Here is a 13816-nt window from a genome sequence, read left to right as displayed (position 1 = left end):
CCGGGTATATTGGGGTCTGGACCATACGATGGTTCAGCAGAAGACCGACCTTCAAACATTTTTTGTGTTTTATATATACGCAGAGACACACTCTCTCTTTCTGTGTGTGCGTGTGTGTGAGAGAGAGACAGAGAAAGCCTCACATATGTGCTCTGCTGCCCCACACACTGGATAGTTTATTTTGGATAATGTGTTTGAGCCTGATTTTTGATTGAGGCTGCAGATCGTTGATCAGGATTCCAACTATGGCACTTGCAGGGAGACCTCTAATGAACTTTAAAATGACTACTCTATAGTGTGTTGCTGTATGATCAGAACCCACTTATCAAAGTCTCTCAGCTCTTTTCAACTTTTGGTCCCGAATAATCGTACATAAGTGTGGGGGGGGCACATCTAAAATAATGGCAGTAGTAACCCTGAGTATCCAATTACCTCCATCGAGGGGATTATGTGACAGCCAGCATCTGTTTGCAAAAGCCTCTAAAACGCTTGAACAGATTTTAAAGGCTTTTTCAGAAAGAAAACCCAAAGAACTTGGATCAGAAAGCAACCTACAATGTTGCAAACCTACACACAATACTATACCAGACTAGACTGTCCTATACTGTACTCTATTGTACTATACTATATTGTACCATCCTTTACAGTCCTATGCTACACTGTACTATACTAGACTGTACTGTCCTATACTAGACTGTACTGTATGATACTGTACTTTCCTAAACTAGACTGTACTGTTCTATGCTGTCCTATACGGTACTTACTGTACTATACTAGACTATACTGTACCAGACAGTCTAGTACAGTACAGTCTATTACAGTACAGTATAGGACAATACTAGACTATACTGTTCTATACTACTGTAATATACTAGACTGTCCTATACTGTGCTGTACTAGACTATACTGTACTGTACGATACTGTACTTTCCTAAACTCAACTGTACTGTACTAAACTGTCCTATACTAGACTGTACTGTACAAGACTGGACAGTCTAGTATGGGACAATACTAGACTATACTGTCCTATGCTACACTGTACTATAATAGACTGTCCTACACTAGACTTCCTCTAATAGAGAGTTCTGGTTTTTACCAACTCTTTGTATTAAGGAGAAGCACTAGGGGATAACAGAGGATCTGCTGCTTTCATCATTGTGACGGATGATCACAAATAAACCTGTTCAACAACGTGTTAGTGTCGTCAATGTAGTCCAAGCAGCCAGACCAACACCGTCAACGTCAACTCCTTCCTCACCTCCATAGTGTATTTCTTTAACTTTTCTTCCTGTGTGATTGGTTCCTCCAGGCAATGGTTAGGATTATCTGGTTCATTGATTTCATTCATTTGGAAATGCAGTATTTTAGGCTGGACACCTTGATAATCAGATATTAGAGACGCTTCCTATCCAAATGGATGACAGGTCCAAAATGAGAGACAGAAACAGGTCCAGAAGTCTACACCCACCTTTAAATATACAGTATCTGCATTCCATTCTGAATAGTAAAAACAGTTCAAAACACATATATAATTGCTCCTCTGCCAGTGCTGATGCAGCAGGTGGGGCTGACGATGCATCACGGTTATAAAGAGCACCTGGGTTTGGCAGCCTGTTGTAGATGACCTGCTGTTTGAGCCACATTCAGGATGAAGAAGCTGCTCCTGGGTTTCCTCCTTGTTCTCAGCCTTTGTTTGGTGCAGGTTGGTGCATTTTTAGACATTTTAGCGATAAATTGAGGTGAGCTGTCTCTAACGTCTGCTTCTGAATGCACCGACTGCCAGTTTCTAAAGCCTCTGTCGGACTGAGATTGAACCACACACGCATGTCACCACTAGTGATAATGTGCACGGCTGATCAGACACCAGGAGCACACACAAGGAACTAACCCCAGTGATCAACCTGCTACATTTGGGGTTGTTAATGTGCTTTCCTTTCTGTGGTTCAGGCCCAGAATACCACGGTTCCTGACAACTTGACCATGCTGCCCCACACGCATGCAGCTACGGAGAACACAACGGTAGGGGTGACGAATGGCTCCGGTAGGATGGACTGTTGGACGGTGCTGCTGGCCATGGCTGCTCCTCTGCTCCTGCACCGGCACTGAATCTTTTAGGAGCACCCCGACGCTTCCACTGCCCTACAAACCTGTTTCCAGGTTGCGTCAAGTCTCTCTGTAGCACACAAACTTGTTGCTAAGCAGATGCTTGGGTCATTGCTTTGATTGTGAAATGTAGTTGTGATTAAGCTTTTATGCAAATGTCAAATAAAACGTTGTGAAAGTTCCAAAACTAATTCTTGGTTCAGTGACCGTTGAACTGGTGTGCATTAACCTGAGCAGAGTCCTCTAGAGAAGCTGGTATGTGGCTTCCCGGTCTGGACATGCTTGTTCCCAGTGAGATCCAGTTGCAAAATGGTTTTAATTTGTTGGTACAGAGGAGCGCAATGGCCTGTCAGACTACTGCTGATGTAAAGGAGAGCATCAACAAATGTACTGATTGATCAAGGGGTGTATCTCCATGATTCTGGGGGGGTGGGGTAGGAATGTGTCTTGGCAAGAAATGAACAAATGGGTTTGGAAATGGCTGCAGCTCAAGTGGGATGGAACATGAGGGGTAACGACAGATGCTCAGGACTTAAAACATCTCACTTATACATGAAACCCCAATGGTGCATCCACACTTCTCCATTTGTTCATTGACATTACAGCATCTTCATAGTGATTGTGGGCAAGAAAACCAACACTCTGCTCCACCCACTGTGCCACGGTAAGGAGCATCTTGTCCTGTTGAGCAGGTCCTATAAGCTGCAGACCAATGGGAAGACCTCGCTTGGATAAAGCGGTGGGCACAGAAACGGCAGGAAGACCTGGGATGGAAGACACATTTTAAAGGGAGCAATAAAAGCTCAACACTTCTGAGGCTGGAGGAAACTGTAGTGATGCTAGCAACCCACAAATTGAGGGTAACATACCTGCCATGTTAGCCGGCTGAGTGAATACATCCTCCTGAGCGCTTCGTGTCCGGTTGTCCTCCTGGCTAAAGTCGCAGTAACGGGCTGCATCAGCCAAAGTGCTTGGGGTCAGAAGTACATCCACACCTGAGTCAAATACTCGCTTGAAATCATCTGCGATCATTCGGCGGACTTTCTGAGCCTTTGTGAAGTAGTGCTCGAAGTTCCTATGGAGACAAGTGTGAAATAAAACACTGAAAAATACACGCTGACAAGAGAGCGATGGATGCACATCCATACACGCGTTTGTATAGATAGTTAGGCCTAACCCCTCTCAGCCAGGTCCTTACTGTTTGAGGAGAAAGTAGTTCCCAGACAATATTCTCCCTCTCACCACATCATTAAAGCCCTCGTGACGCGTGGAAGCATACATGGCCTCTGTCGAAGTCGCCACCGGACTACGATGGCCTGATAGAAGAGAGAGAGAAATCAGTCCTTTGCTGATTAACGCCATAATATCGTGTCAAAATGATTAATTCTCTCAATGATGAGATACCGTACTGGCTCATACCGTATTCCAGACCATCGAAGCGAGCCATATTAGATGCCACCTCAACACAGCACAGGATATGGTAGCACACAATGGAGTACTGGGTGTGGGGGAGGGATACCTGGACAACCCGTGCTCCCTCCCTATCAAACATGTCAGCAACCCGGCGCCACTCTGCTAACGTGTCTTCTTGCAGCCCTGGGGCATGATATTCCTGACAGACATGAGAATGCAGAAGACAAGATGAGCTTCAGAATACGCCGTGTGATCAATAGATGATTCTGGACCACCACGTTTTTGCCAACGTGTGAAAAACACAACATCATAGAGTGGCTGTGAATCGGGTTTAAGTTGCTTGGGTGTTGCTGCTTGGGTGTCAAGAGACATTTGCCCTCAGCTCCCCCTCACTATCATGGACCATTGGTAGTGAGGGGGAGAGCACACACCTTTGGGATGCCTACACAGATGTTTCGAACATCAGATTTCTCAGGTAGCTCCATCTGTGTTGAAAGAGGAGGGATTGTTGTCGAGTCTTTCCTATCAAGACCTTGGAGGGCACCTGTGTAAACACACAAACACAAACATGTTACGGCCCCTCCCTATCTGTCTGCATGCTGGAGGAGTCTGCGTAGCTTGAAGGTCAGGCCAAAGCAGATTTGCAAGCATCTGACACTGACCTGAGGGGAAACTTTGGGGTTACGTATCTTTCTCAAGCTTGCCGACAAATTCTTACCTAAAACGATGGCTGCGTCATGGACGGTGCGGGTCAAGATCCCAGGGACATCCATGGAGTTCATCAGGGGGATAAGTCCATGTCTGGACAGCAGCCCGTAAGTAGGCTTTAAGGCCACCACGCCACACAGTGCTCCAGGGTTACGGGTGGAACCACCGGTATCGGAACCCAAAGCCCTGCCCAAGTACCAAACCAGCAGATTTTTACTTATTTTTACGCATTTTGGATTTTTCAATCTACATGGGAAAATGTGTCGACTCACAAGAACGATGTTAAGGAGGCAACAGCTGCAGCACTTCCTCCTGAGCTTCCACCTGTCACCACCCAGTCAGAGTCTGGTTCAGCTCCATTAGCCTCCCGGTAGAACGTAGCATAGCTCCATGGGTTTCGCACGGGGCCATAAGCTCCGTCAGTACTGCCAGAACTTGGAATAAATAAGGGACCAAAAGGTCAGGGGGTCAGCTTCAGCCCTGACATCTCCATAAAAATAGCCAAGGAACATCATCAGCTGATGATGGCTGGGATATCTCTTGCTTTCATAAGGTACTAGTTTTTGCCAATGTTTGACAATGGGACAGATTAAAAGGTTAAACATTACTCACCTCTAGAGGACATTCAAGACTGGCCAGATAAGTTCAGGACAGACCATATAAAAAGGAATAATGTGGCCAACAACTCATCTTACTGTTATTAAATTAGATTAATAAAATAAAATGATTTTTTCTCCAACAAGTATACAGCAGATTCCACATGTTTGTTTGTATCCAACATATTCAATGTTCCAAAAACTTTATTGTCCATCACATCTTGACAAAGCTGAAAATAAAAATGCAACTAAGATATAAAACCCCTATTTAAACCAACTGCATTTGTCTGTTTGGCTTTGTTTGTTTAAAGCCAAAAAAAATCATGTTACTGGTTTAAAAGTGTTTATTGATACAGTATCTTCGTAGTTTTGACCTGTCACAATGTGAAGGACAATAAACTTTTAAAAACTTCATTAGCATTAATGAAGACATTAACTAGAATCATTAGCCAGAATCAACATTAATTAGAATCATTAGCCAGCAACATCGTCACCAGCAAACAAACCTGTCGGTGCAGCAAAACGTCTTCAGAGTGAATGAGGAAGATAAAACTTTCCACACCTAACCCTGACCCTAGCCCCTAACCTATCCCTGACCCTAACCCTAACCCTAGCCCCTAACCCTAGCCCCTAACCTAACCCTGACCCTAGCCTCTAACCTAACCCTAACCATTACTCTAGGCCCTAACCTAACCCTAACCCTTACCCTAGCCCCTAACTCAACCCTAACCCTAACCCTGACCTTTACTCTAGCCCGTAACCTAACCCTGACCCTAGCCCCTAACCTAACCCTGACCCTAACCTAAACCTAACCCGCAACAGGAGCATCAGAAAAAGGGCCACAATAATCAGATCACACAAAGTGCAGAATTTGGGCTGATTTCATATCGAGTCGACAAACTGGGCCTAAAGTCTCATTAAATTAACCTTCCTTAGACTGAAAGAACAAATTTCCTGAGAGTGGTGTTGGTGAACACGGCCCACTGATCTCACCCCATAGCAAACTCGTCCATGTTGGTCTTCCCCATGAGAACGGCTCCTTGGTCAAACAGCTTTTGGACTACAGTAGCGCTGTAGGGTGGCGTGTAGTCTGCTCAAAGACAAGAGAAGGGATCACTACCGCATCGTTTAATAAGACTGACTGTATTCCAGTTCACACACACCTTTCAGCATCCTGGATGCACATGTGGTCTGGATGCCTTCTGTGCAGAAATTGTCCTTGACTGCAAAGGGGATTCCATCTAGAGGACCTCTCGGGACACCTAAGGGAGAACATACTGTATTTCAGAAATGACGCAGGGTGGAAAAAGGCCCGTTGAAAGGTTCACCTTCTAGCCAGCTGTTGTGGTCGCTATCCCAACTGTAGCGACATGGTCTGACATCTGCTAATTCTGTACATGCCAGCAGGGGAATGAGGATCTAATTAGAGGAGCCATATAGCTGGAGATGTTCTCACACACCTTGCCTCATTCTGGTTTCTGCTTCTGCAGCCTGCCTCAGAGCAGTCTCCTCTGTGACACTGATGTAAGCATTGAGATGTTGCGTTGTCCTAATCTGATCGAGACACTTTCTGCAGAGCTCTGTCGGGGAGATCCTTCCCTCTCTGAGAGCCAAAGACACCTGGAGAACAGAAGAGGTGTCAAAGTTTCTTCTTTGACTCAAGTCTTGAGCGTTGGACCTTCCCCAGGTTCTTAAACCTGGGTTGGTAATATCACCTACTGATACTCAAGACCATAGACAACCACAGAGTTGTCGACAAACATTGTGAGATACTCTTTAAAACCAGTCATAAAGCTATTAATGGCCGTTTTAAGTTATGGAGCCGCGCAGAAGAACGATTGCTGCTCTTTGGCTACTGCAACACGTTGGGTATGAATATGTATTCACCTGCGGAGGGAAGAAAGAGCGATAAATAGACGGACTGACCTCTCTTATCGTCAGGCTCAGCATGTTCTGTAGTTTACGGCAAGCTAAGAAATGAACCTCAGCCTTGTTGTGGTGGTGTGCGGCACCAGTAGGCTGACACGTTTGTTTTCGTGCCCGACGTCTTCCATTGGCTCCCGTGACTGGTCAGTGGTTGAGTAAACTGCTCTGTGATTGGTGAGATGACAGGGGGGCGGATCTAGGAAGCGGAAGCTGCTCACTACGGTAGAGGACGTTGGCGACATGGGACTAAAATCTATTAATTTCTTCTTTTACTTCAAACCATTTGCTTTACGTATTCTGATGTAAAACATGAGAGGGTCAGCGTGCTAAATCAAGATGTGTTTATTTAGCTATTTTTTATTTACAATATCCATTTAAATGCACGCTTTTCCTCTATATCCAAAGAAAATGTGTTCCATTGGCCATTTTGCGAAAGCAATGGTTTTCTCTGGAGTCAGAAAAGGTCAGTTTGCGCGGCAGATGAAAGCGTGTTGGAGGTGCAGCCACACCAGACTCTTCAGCGCTACCAGGGTGTGCAGCAGCACCATGCCCGCCTGGGTTATTGAAAAATATGGCAGCAACGAGGTTCTGCGGTTCTCTAAAGATGCCCCCTTCCCTGTTATAAACTATCCAAATGAGGTGATTGTTAAAGTGTTTGCTGCAGGACTGAACCCCATTGATGTCTCCATGAGAGGTGAGAGACAATGGCCAGCGTCAATTGAATTTCTGCTCACCAGATTTGATGTGCACGATTTCCCAGTATTATCATGGATTCTATGTTTGAAATGGCAAGAACCACATGAGTGGAAAAGGGACATTTATGTCAGAAAGACACCTTTCATGATCGCTGAAATGAAATTCTGACTGTGAGAAAGATGAGCTCGGACTGTTGAGAACAGAATAATCCTGGTGGAAACTACAGCCTCTTCCATATTTCATTTACTTTAAAGACTAAATAAGTGAGAAGCTGTCTTTTGCGTATTTTTGGTTCTTACTCGTGAATTTGGCAGCAAATATTTCAGATGATCCGTTTCATGCATCACGTGTTATGATGTCTTTGCTCTCAGGGGGTCACGGTGCTGCAACATTTTCTATGCAAAGGGACCCTCTAAACGTCCTGCAGTCCGGCAGCGAGTTCCCCCTCATTCTGGGCAGGGAGGTCTCTGGAACCATCATGGAGTGCGGGCTGGATGTGAAGTACTTCAGAGAGGGGGATGAGGTAAATCTCAGGAACCTTTTCACCTCACATTTATGCCTTGTTTTTGCTACTCTGGTGTTGAACCATTCAATGATTAACAATAATAGCAATTTTGTATTGGTGAGGGGGCGCCGTGATGTCTTTTGAGCTCAGTTATCAGCCACTTGTGAACTCATTTTATTGATCTTTTCAAGTATTTCTTTTCTGCGTGTCTCTCTAAGGTCTGGGCAGCTATCCCACCATGGAAGCAAGGCAGCTTGGCTGAGTTTGTGGTGCTGAGTGCCAATGAGGTACCTTAAAACACAGGATCAAAACTGTCAATCTATCAATCAATCAATCTTTATTTATGTAGCGTCTGTTACAATCAAAATAGTTTCAAGGCGCTTTACAGAATCCCAGGACCTGACCCCCAACAAGCAACAGTGGCAAGGAAAAACTCCCCTTTAACAGGAAGAATCCTTGAGCTGGACCAGGCTCATGTAGGGGGACCCTCCTGCTGATGGCTGGCTGGGTAGAGAGAGAGGAGAGGGGGTAGGACAGGTAGAGGACAGGATAGGTAGGAGAGGAGAGGAGAGGGGTAGAGGAGAGGAGAGGAGAGGAGAGGAGAGGAGAGGAGAGGAGAGGAGAGGAGAGGAGGAGAGGAGAGGAGAGGAGAGGAGACGGGCACAGAGCACAGAAACATACAAAAATACACTATTTATGCAAGCCGCCGGCCGAGTGGGTCAGCGGGGCCGGAGGTCATCATGCAGCTCCGAAGGCAGCGATACCTGTAAATGAATAGGGGGGGGGGGCAGAAATAACTAGTCTGCTTGATGAGGAGGAGGAGAGGAGAGGAAACCATGACCCAGTGGGGTGACAGAGGCCTGTCAGGTAATCATGTTTTTGAACCCCGGCAGCCTTGGCCTATAGCAGCATAGCTAAGATGTGACCTAACAATTAGACGACCCCCTAAGTATGATAATTTGTCTGTCTATGATAATAACTGTAACCACAGAATTAGTAACAATAAGTTTTTTCAAAGAACTTTTAAGTCTGATCTTAAAAATAGAGATGGAGTCAGCCTCCCGTACCTGGACAGGGAGCTGGTTCCATAGCAGGGGGGCCTGGTAGCTAAATGCTTGGCCCCCCATTCTACTCCTAGAGACTCTGTGAACCACAAGTAGACCAGCATTCTGAGAGCGGAGCAGTCTATTGGGCTGGTAACGTGTCACTAGCTCCTCCAGGTAGGATGGAGCTAGGCCTCTGAGGATCTTGTAGGTCAAAAGAAGGGTTTTAAAAATTATTATAAATTTGACGGGCAGCCAATGAAGAGACGCCATTACAGGAGTTATGTGATTTATTTTGTCAATACCTGTCAGAACTCTGGCTGCAGCATTTTGGATCAGCTGGAGGCTTCTTAAAGAGTTGTTTGGACATCCTGATAAGAAAGAATTACAATAGTCCAGCCTGGAAGTAACAAATGCATGGACTAACTTTTCAGCATCATGCCGCGTCAGTAGCTTCCTGATCTTTGTGATGGTCCTCAGGTGAAAAAAGGCACTTCTAGAGACTAATTTAATGTGTGAGTTGAAGGAGAGATTTTGATCAAAAGTTACTCCTAGATTCCTCACAGAGAGACTAGATGTTAATGAGATACCATCTAGAGTGATCATGTGATCTTATCTATCCCTGAGAGGTTCAGGACCAAACACCATGACCTCAGTTTTTCCTGAGTTAAGGAAGAGGAAATTTGAAGACATCCAGGACTTTATGTCTTTTAGACAGGTCTGAAGCTTCACTAACTTCTCTGTCTCCTCTGATGGATAAATAAAGCTGAGTGTCATCAGCATAACAATGAAAATTTATCCCATGCTGCCGAATAATGTTCCCTAAGGGAAGCATGTACAAGGTGAAGAGGATTGGTCCAAGTACAGAACCTTGAGGAACTCCATGGCTAACCCTACTGTATGAGGAGGGAACACAATGGACATGAGCAAACTGGTATCTATCAGATAGATACTATCTAACCCAGTCTAGTGCTGTCCTTTTAATCCCAATCACATGTTCCAGTCTCTGTAACAGGATGCTGTGATCAACTGTATCAAAAGCAGCACTGAGGTCCAGCAGAACCAGCATAGAGACCAGTCCATGATCTGAAGCTATAAGAAGATCATTAATAACTTTAATAAGTGCTGTTTCTGTACTGTGATGAGCTCTAAAGCCTGACTGAAACGTCTCAAACAGGCTGTTCCTGTGCAGGTGCTCCAGTAACTGAGTCACCACCACCTTCTCAAGAATTTTAGAGATAAAAAGAAGGTTGGATATCGGCCTATAGTTTGCTAACACATCAGGATCCAGTGATGTTTTTTATGCAACGGCTTAATCACTGCCACCTTGTAGGACCGGGGTACATAACCTGTCACTAAAGAACAATTGATATGGTCCAGGATAGAACTGCCTATCAATGGTAAAACATATGTGTGTTGAGATAGGATCTAAAAGACACGTGGTGGTCTTGGATTTCTGAATTAGCGATGACGCCTCAGAAAAATATATAGGGCTGAAGGAGTTTAAGGGCTCGTTGGAGACCCTGTACGTTCCCACAGTCAGCACATCTGGTGATGGTCCAGTTGTTGGGATGGCCTGGTTAGCTTTTTCTATGATGGCTAGAACTTTATCAGTGAAGAAGGGATACGTGGATCTAAAACACTGTGACTCTTAGTTAATTTGGCCACAGTGCTGAAAAGAAACCTGGGGTTGTTCTTATTTTCCTCAATTAAAGAAGAGAAATAAGCTGTTCTAGCCTTATGGAGGGCCTTTTTGTAAACTAATAGACAGTCCTTCCAGGCTACATGATAGCTGTCTATTTTACAAGAATTCCACTTCCTTTCCAGTCTTCGCACTTTCTGCTTGAGGGTCCTGATATGTGAATTATACCAGGGGGCACACCTCCTCTGATTTACTATTTTCTTTTTCAGGGGGGCAACAGAATCAAGCGTGATTCTCAGTGAGGTTGCTGCACCTTCAGCAATAGAGTCAATCTCAGCAGGGCTAAGATTATAATGATTGATCCCTGGGGAAGCACACAGTGGTCCTGGGATCAGCACAGGGATTGCTTCCTTAAACTTAGCTACAGCATAGAAGAATCCTTAATCATAAATGTAAAAGTGATCAAAGAATGATCTGACAGGAGTGGGTTCTGAGGGAACACTGACACATGTTCTACCTCAACACCATAAGTCAAAACTACAAGGGTGTGGTTGAAGCTATGAGTTCCCGGACAGAAAGGAAAAGGTTTTAGCCAGAGGAGACAGATGTTTGACAGATGGGTGAAAGAAGGACTAGGATCTCATCAGTGACCTGGAGAAGGCACTCCACCCTTTATGGGCCCAGTTTTGGTCCCAGTGGCTTCACCCTCAGCTGTGAACTGGTCCAGTGAGAACTGAAGATCGTGGCCAAACCACATCATCTCCCAAAAGCAGGGAGCCAGTCCTAAACTGGACCCTCTCAATAACCAGAGCTGTTCATTGAAATTCTATTCAAGAAGGTTATGACGAGAACCAGTAACAGGGCCATGGCAGCGTCCAGCCCTCATTAAAAACAAACCTGATTTATTGCCTGCAATGTGGACCAAGCTTTGGCACTGGCTGGACTGGGACTGAACACCTCATATAAAGGAGTCCAGTACTCCATCCTACTGGAGAATACCCTCACAGGAATCCCAGAGGGTGAGCACATGGATGGGTTGGGAGGATGGCTGAGGGTCTACAGACCCCCAGCTCCCCCAAATAGACCTGACCAGGGAGTAGAAGTATCTCTGGGGTCTAAAGATCAGCACGATTAATGGATGGATCTTCTTTTTCAGCTTTTTTCACAGTGAAATTTGTAAGTGGTGTTGCATAACATGTCTTGTTCTCAGGTGTCCCACAAGCCGAAATCAATGACCCATACAGAGGCAGCGGGCATCCCTTATGTGGCCACCACAGTCTGGTCAGCACTGGTGAACACTGGAGGACTCACCAAGGACAACTGTGCGACAAAGAGGTAGGGGAACACTACACTCCAAAGCCCACGCAAGATTATTGAATAACACTGTTTGTCTCCACAGGATTTTGCTTCTCGGTGGGTCTGGGGGAGTGGGGACATTTGCTATACAGGTATGATAAAAAATATTGCAGTGGTAGTGTCCTCCCTCAGCCATTGCACAAGGTTTCATGTTGTGTAAATCAGATTCAGACAAATGTGAATTTCCTTCTTAGAAACTGGACAAAACTCAAAGTACTCACGTGCTTTTGCTCTGCAGTTGTGTTTCAAGATGGTATAAATGTGTGTTCAGCTTCTGAAGGCTTGGGGAGCCCACGTGACCGTTACCTGCTCCCATGATGCTCAGCAGCTGGTTGGGGCTCTGGGAGCAGACTGTGTAGTGGACTACACTGCTGGACCCGTGAAGGACCAGCTTGAGGCTTTGGGCTGGAAGTGAGTTATTATTGTCTATGGTGGTGGGGGGGAAGGAGAGGAGAGGAGAGGAGAGGAGAGGAGAGGAGAGGAGAGGAGAGGAGAGGAGAGGAGAGGAGAGGGGAGGAGAGAGGCAGCCTCGGTCTAAAGCAGCATAGCTAAGATGTTAACCTAATGATTAGACGACCCCCTAAGTATGATAATTTGTCTGTCTATGATAGTAACTGGAACTACAGAATTAGTAACAATAAGCCTTTTTAAAGAGGTAGGCTTTAAGTTTATTATTAAAAGTAGAGATAAAGTCAGCCTCCCGTACCTGGACAAGGAGCTGGTTCCACAGCAGGGGGGCCTGGTAGCTAAATGCTCGGCCCCCCATTCTACCTTTAGAGTCTCTGGGGACCACAAGTAAACCAGCATTCTGAGAACGGAGCGGTCTACTGGGATGATAAGGTGTCACTACATCTGCTTTGAGCTTTGACCTGGTTTTTGATGTGGTCCATGTATCTTTTATGAGCTGTCCTCTGTTATTAATCTTGCTCCCTCCTTTTCTCCTCAAGATTTGACCTGATCCTGGATACCATTGGGGGCCAAACAGAGCACTGGGCTCCGGGTTTGCTGAAGCCTTGGAGTGGATCCACATACATCACCCTGGTCACACCCTTTGTCCACAACGCTGACGTGCTGGGTGTTGCTGATGGCATGGTGAAGACTGCTGCTTTGTGGACCTCCAGGGTCTTCAAGGTAGACCGCACAAAACAGAATGTACATTTTCGATACATTCAGAAATGATGTGTATTGATTAATACAGCTTCTTCTGAGCTTGTGGTATTGTGGGAGTGTTGCTAGCTTAATGCTGCGCCCAGGCAGCATAATTGTCATTAATAAATGATTCATCATTTCACGCTATTGTTTCCATACTGTTAGCACATAGCAAAAGGAGTTAACTACCGCTGGGGATTCTTTGCAGCCAGTGGACCTGCGCTGGATGAAATAGGAGCCCTGGTGCAGGCAGGACAGGTGCCAAACTACTCAGTTATATCATAACTCAGACAGATATTACGTGTGATGTAAAACAGTAGTTACACTGACATTAACACACAGCTGTAACCAGTTTTCAGCAATCTGGGAAGATCTTTTTTCTTCTTTTCTTTATTTTCTAGGCTAGTCGAGAGCATTTTTCATGTTTGTAGTGTTGTATAAATAGAGAAACAAGACATCTTTGCTGATGTTCCTTTGCAGATCCAGGCGGTGGTGGAAGAAACGTTCAGTTTTCCTCGGGTTCCTGAGGCCTTTCAGAGGATGGAGAAGGGTCATGCTCGAGGAAAGACCGTGGTCCAGATTAGCCAGGGCTGACTCGTAGCTTTAAATATGTGGATAACACGTTTTTTTTGTAAGAACTAAATTAAAATCCTTTTAACACAGACTGTTGGCCACCTAT

At 45.3% G+C, this 13816-nt stretch overlaps 2 protein-coding genes and 1 long non-coding RNA gene across 5 annotated transcripts; 2 read left to right on the top strand and 1 right to left on the bottom strand.

Annotated features, from left to right (window-relative positions):
- Positions 1 to 1565: 1565 nt before the first annotated feature.
- Positions 1566 to 2294, top strand: LOC101077595 (uncharacterized). Its single transcript, XR_172548.3, has 2 exons — positions 1566 to 1702; positions 1948 to 2294. It is a non-coding gene; the product is annotated as an uncharacterized lncRNA (long non-coding RNA).
- A 106-nt stretch (positions 2295 to 2400) lies between these two features.
- qrsl1 (glutaminyl-tRNA amidotransferase subunit QRSL1) lies at positions 2401 to 6891 on the bottom strand. The gene is made up of 11 exons (XM_011617333.2): positions 6747 to 6891; positions 6281 to 6440; positions 5984 to 6082; positions 5814 to 5910; positions 4497 to 4658; positions 4235 to 4410; positions 3948 to 4060; positions 3523 to 3715; positions 3302 to 3419; positions 2973 to 3178; positions 2401 to 2867 (listed from the first exon to the last, which is right to left on the bottom strand). The coding sequence occupies exons 1-11, from the start codon at positions 6768 to 6770 to the stop codon at positions 2650 to 2652; spliced, it is 1566 nt and encodes a 521-aa protein (XP_011615635.1). The 5' UTR covers positions 6771 to 6891; the 3' UTR covers positions 2401 to 2649.
- A 48-nt stretch (positions 6892 to 6939) lies between these two features.
- rtn4ip1 (reticulon 4 interacting protein 1) lies at positions 6940 to 13801 on the top strand. Of its 3 annotated transcripts, none has more exons than XM_003976401.3 (9): positions 6941 to 7440; positions 7814 to 7965; positions 8166 to 8234; positions 11843 to 11967; positions 12032 to 12080; positions 12260 to 12399; positions 12936 to 13119; positions 13303 to 13395; positions 13618 to 13801. In XM_003976401.3, exons 1-9 carry the CDS (start codon positions 7125 to 7127, stop codon positions 13729 to 13731), a joined length of 1242 nt encoding a protein of 413 aa, XP_003976450.2. In that variant the 5' UTR covers positions 6941 to 7124; the 3' UTR covers positions 13732 to 13801. The 3 variants fall into 3 exon arrangements, with proteins under 3 accessions (XP_029688470.1, XP_003976450.2, XP_011615631.1); XM_011617329.2 differs by having other exon boundaries at positions 13346 to 13395; positions 13618 to 13800; XM_029832610.1 differs by lacking the exon at positions 13303 to 13395 and having other exon boundaries at positions 6940 to 7440.
- Positions 13802 to 13816: the final 15 nt, after the last annotated feature.

Source organism: Takifugu rubripes, chromosome 2 (assembly GCF_901000725.2).
Source record: "Takifugu rubripes chromosome 2, fTakRub1.2, whole genome shotgun sequence".
In the NCBI taxonomy this organism is placed as follows: domain Eukaryota; kingdom Metazoa; phylum Chordata; class Actinopteri; order Tetraodontiformes; family Tetraodontidae; genus Takifugu; species Takifugu rubripes.
Note: the sequence above shows the minus strand (reverse complement) of the source record. Positions and strands in the feature narration are given on the sequence as shown.

Excerpts from the sequence above, each read along its gene's own strand:
- rtn4ip1 (XM_003976401.3), top strand. The coding sequence starts at position 7,125 with ATGCACGCTTTTCCTCTATATCCAAAGAAAATGTGTTCCATTGGCCAT. Across the intron at positions 11,968-12,031 it reads GACAACTGTGCGACAAAGAG|GATTTTGCTTCTCGGTGGGT; the intron begins GTAGGGGAACAC and ends TTGTCTCCACAG. Across the intron at positions 13,120-13,302 it reads GGACCTCCAGGGTCTTCAAG|CACATAGCAAAAGGAGTTAA; the intron begins GTAGACCGCACA and ends CCATACTGTTAG.
- qrsl1 (XM_011617333.2), bottom strand. The coding sequence starts at position 6,770 with ATGCTGAGCCTGACGATAAGAGAG. Across the intron at positions 6,083-6,280 it reads AGAAACCAGAATGAGGCAAG|GTGTCCCGAGAGGTCCTCTA; the intron begins GTGTGTGAGAAC and ends GTTCTCCCTTAG. Across the intron at positions 4,061-4,234 it reads TGACGCAGCCATCGTTTTAG|GTGCCCTCCAAGGTCTTGAT; the intron begins GTAAGAATTTGT and ends GTGTTTACACAG.